The following is a 2328-nucleotide window of genomic DNA, read 5'->3' on the forward strand; positions in this document are numbered from 1 at the left end:
GCAAAAGAGACCCCAATAGTTGTGCAGCTGACATGGCATCCCCTGATTGGTTACTTTTTACAATATTAGTACATTTCTTAACAACTATTGGTACATTTCCTAACAAGTGTTGGTACGTTTCATAACAAAAATTGATATTTTTTGTTTCAAACATTAGGTTTTATTTGTTCAATTTTTGGAACAAAAGGTATCAACAACCCTCACAACAATTGGTACATGCTCAACTACTGGGTCCTTTCCCATATTCTACTACCTTATTGATCACTTTCCTATCATTTGTTCTGCAGGCGTTGTAATATATATTTTTTAACTTATACAAAACGGATTGCACGTTCTCGTGGACTTGTAGTCTTGAGGATGATCTTTTTTAATTCTAAAACGTTTTAAATAACCTGATGAGCACGTAAGAACACGCTGCAGGGTTCAAATTTGACAGTCCATGACGTGCTCGTTATTGTTTTATTTATACTAGATCGTTCTCCACACTGGTCACACATGTTTGCAGCTTTGCACTTAGCTCGTTAGATTTTATGGAGCTTGTTGGTGCAAGCGATGAACTTATTTCAAAAGCATGGGTTGCTGAAGTGGAAAGGATTGTTGGAGCAAGAGATGGTGATGGTGACGGTGGTGATGATGGTGGTGGTGGTGTTTCAGATGGCAGAGCGGCTCGGCGCGTTCCAGAGGCTGTGGTGAAGGCCAAAACAGAAGCATACGCTCCTCAAATCATTTCGCTGGGGCCTTACTACCATCGCGCCCTTAAGGATGCTCCTGTGGGACCTTTGCATCATGGCCTCTCCATCATTTCCCAGATGGAAATGTACAAGCTCAAATGTCTCAAGGATGCTACGCGCAATGACTCAGATCTTATTCACAACTTTCTCGAAAATACGGTCCAGGCCAACACATCTAAAGTAGAGCAGTTTTACAACTGGAAATTTGATACGGAGGATGGCCCTCGAAAGTTCGGGTGGATGATAACCGTAGATGCCTTTTTTCTTTACCATTTTCTCAAGAATGCGTGTGATGATAATGTTGGCCCTGATGACAATAGGTCCAATAGGTCTCGCCATCACTCGGCAATGGGAAGCATAAAGTGTGACATTGTCAAGTTAGAAAACCAACTTCCTCTTTTCCTTATTCACCAAGTTTACCGCACCCTCAATGTTGATCAAGGCTTTGATGAGTTTTTGAGGACTCGGATGGCTAGTCTGTGTTCATTTGAGAAATTTATGTTTTCGTCAGTTGAGAATGAGGGCGAGGAGCAACATCTGTTGGCCTACATGCACAAATGTGTTTCCTCCTTCCTCGAAATGGAGGGAGAAGTCCAACCCAATTGCTGCCAGGGAATTCAAAGTGCCATTGGAGATGCCATTAGCAGAGCGCTCCGTAGTTGCTGTTTTCGTCAAGCCGAAACCGGCCCAAGTGGTTTTAAGGTGAATGCCAGGAAGCTGGTCAAACACGGCATTACGTTGACATCTTTTACTCTCGGCAAGAGCATGCGACAAATCAGATTCGACAGGTATTCCGGCACACTTTATCTTCCACGTTTAACTGTCACTGACATGTTCACTGAAGTGGTGTTGAGGAATTTGCTAGCACTGGAGTTCATTGAGACGAGTCGAGGGACGGTGATAACACAGTATGTGGAGCTCATGAAAAGCCTCATCGACACAGCCAAGGATGTTAAAGTTCTCAGAAAATGTGGCATCATTGTTCCTGGAAGCAGCATGATAAGCGACGAGTACATTGCTGGCATGTGGAAAGACATTTGTAAGCCTTTCTTTGCAGCCTCTGTTCATCCTTCCCTTCACTTAGATCAAATCAAAGAATCACTCCACAGGAATTACTATTTAGTAAAAGGCAAAGCTGTCTGCCTCGAAAAGAGTATTTGCTTATTAAAAGGCCCAATCAGATTAGTCAGGGGAATATTCATGCTTGGTTAGCTCGCGTGAAAGTCTAAATTAGTACGTCTGTGTTGTTAGTATGAATATAAAGACATGGTCGATGCTTCTTGCATAGGAAATAAATTGAGGTATGTATATTTTGCTAAGTCAGTTGTCAATGTGGGTATCTGGGATTAGGTTTCGTCCTTAGTGAGCGGTGTGGTTTGAATCTGTGTGACATTTAGAAATTTAGAGTGAATTGTAATTCCAAATGTGTATGCTTGTGTCTAATAAATATCAGAGATCATTAGATTCAGCAGTAGAAAATCAATATGTAGCTTCAGCTACCCATGTTCTGATATATTGTATTCTGCTGCTCTCCTCAGACTCTGTTTATCAGTTCTGTTTGTATTTCAGCTATGTTAAGGATTGGCTTATTGCCAGT

The 2328-nt window shown here is 41.8% G+C and overlaps 1 protein-coding gene across 1 annotated transcript; it reads left to right on the forward strand.

Annotated features, from left to right (window-relative positions):
* Positions 1-530: 530 nt before the first annotated feature.
* LOC131053904 (putative UPF0481 protein At3g02645) lies at positions 531-1943 on the forward strand. The gene has a single exon (XM_057988532.1). The coding sequence runs from the start codon at positions 531-533 to the stop codon at positions 1941-1943; it is 1413 nt and encodes a 470-aa protein (XP_057844515.1).
* Positions 1944-2328: the final 385 nt, after the last annotated feature.

The sequence above is a fragment of the Cryptomeria japonica genome, chromosome 4 (assembly GCF_030272615.1).
Source record: "Cryptomeria japonica chromosome 4, Sugi_1.0, whole genome shotgun sequence".
NCBI classification, from domain to species: Eukaryota; Viridiplantae; Streptophyta; class Pinopsida; order Cupressales; family Cupressaceae; genus Cryptomeria; species Cryptomeria japonica.

Bases quoted from the DNA above. Each gene is read 5' to 3' on its own strand.
- LOC131053904 (XM_057988532.1), top strand. From the start codon at position 531: ATGGAGCTTGTTGGTGCAAGCGATGAACTTATTTCAAAAGCATGGGTT.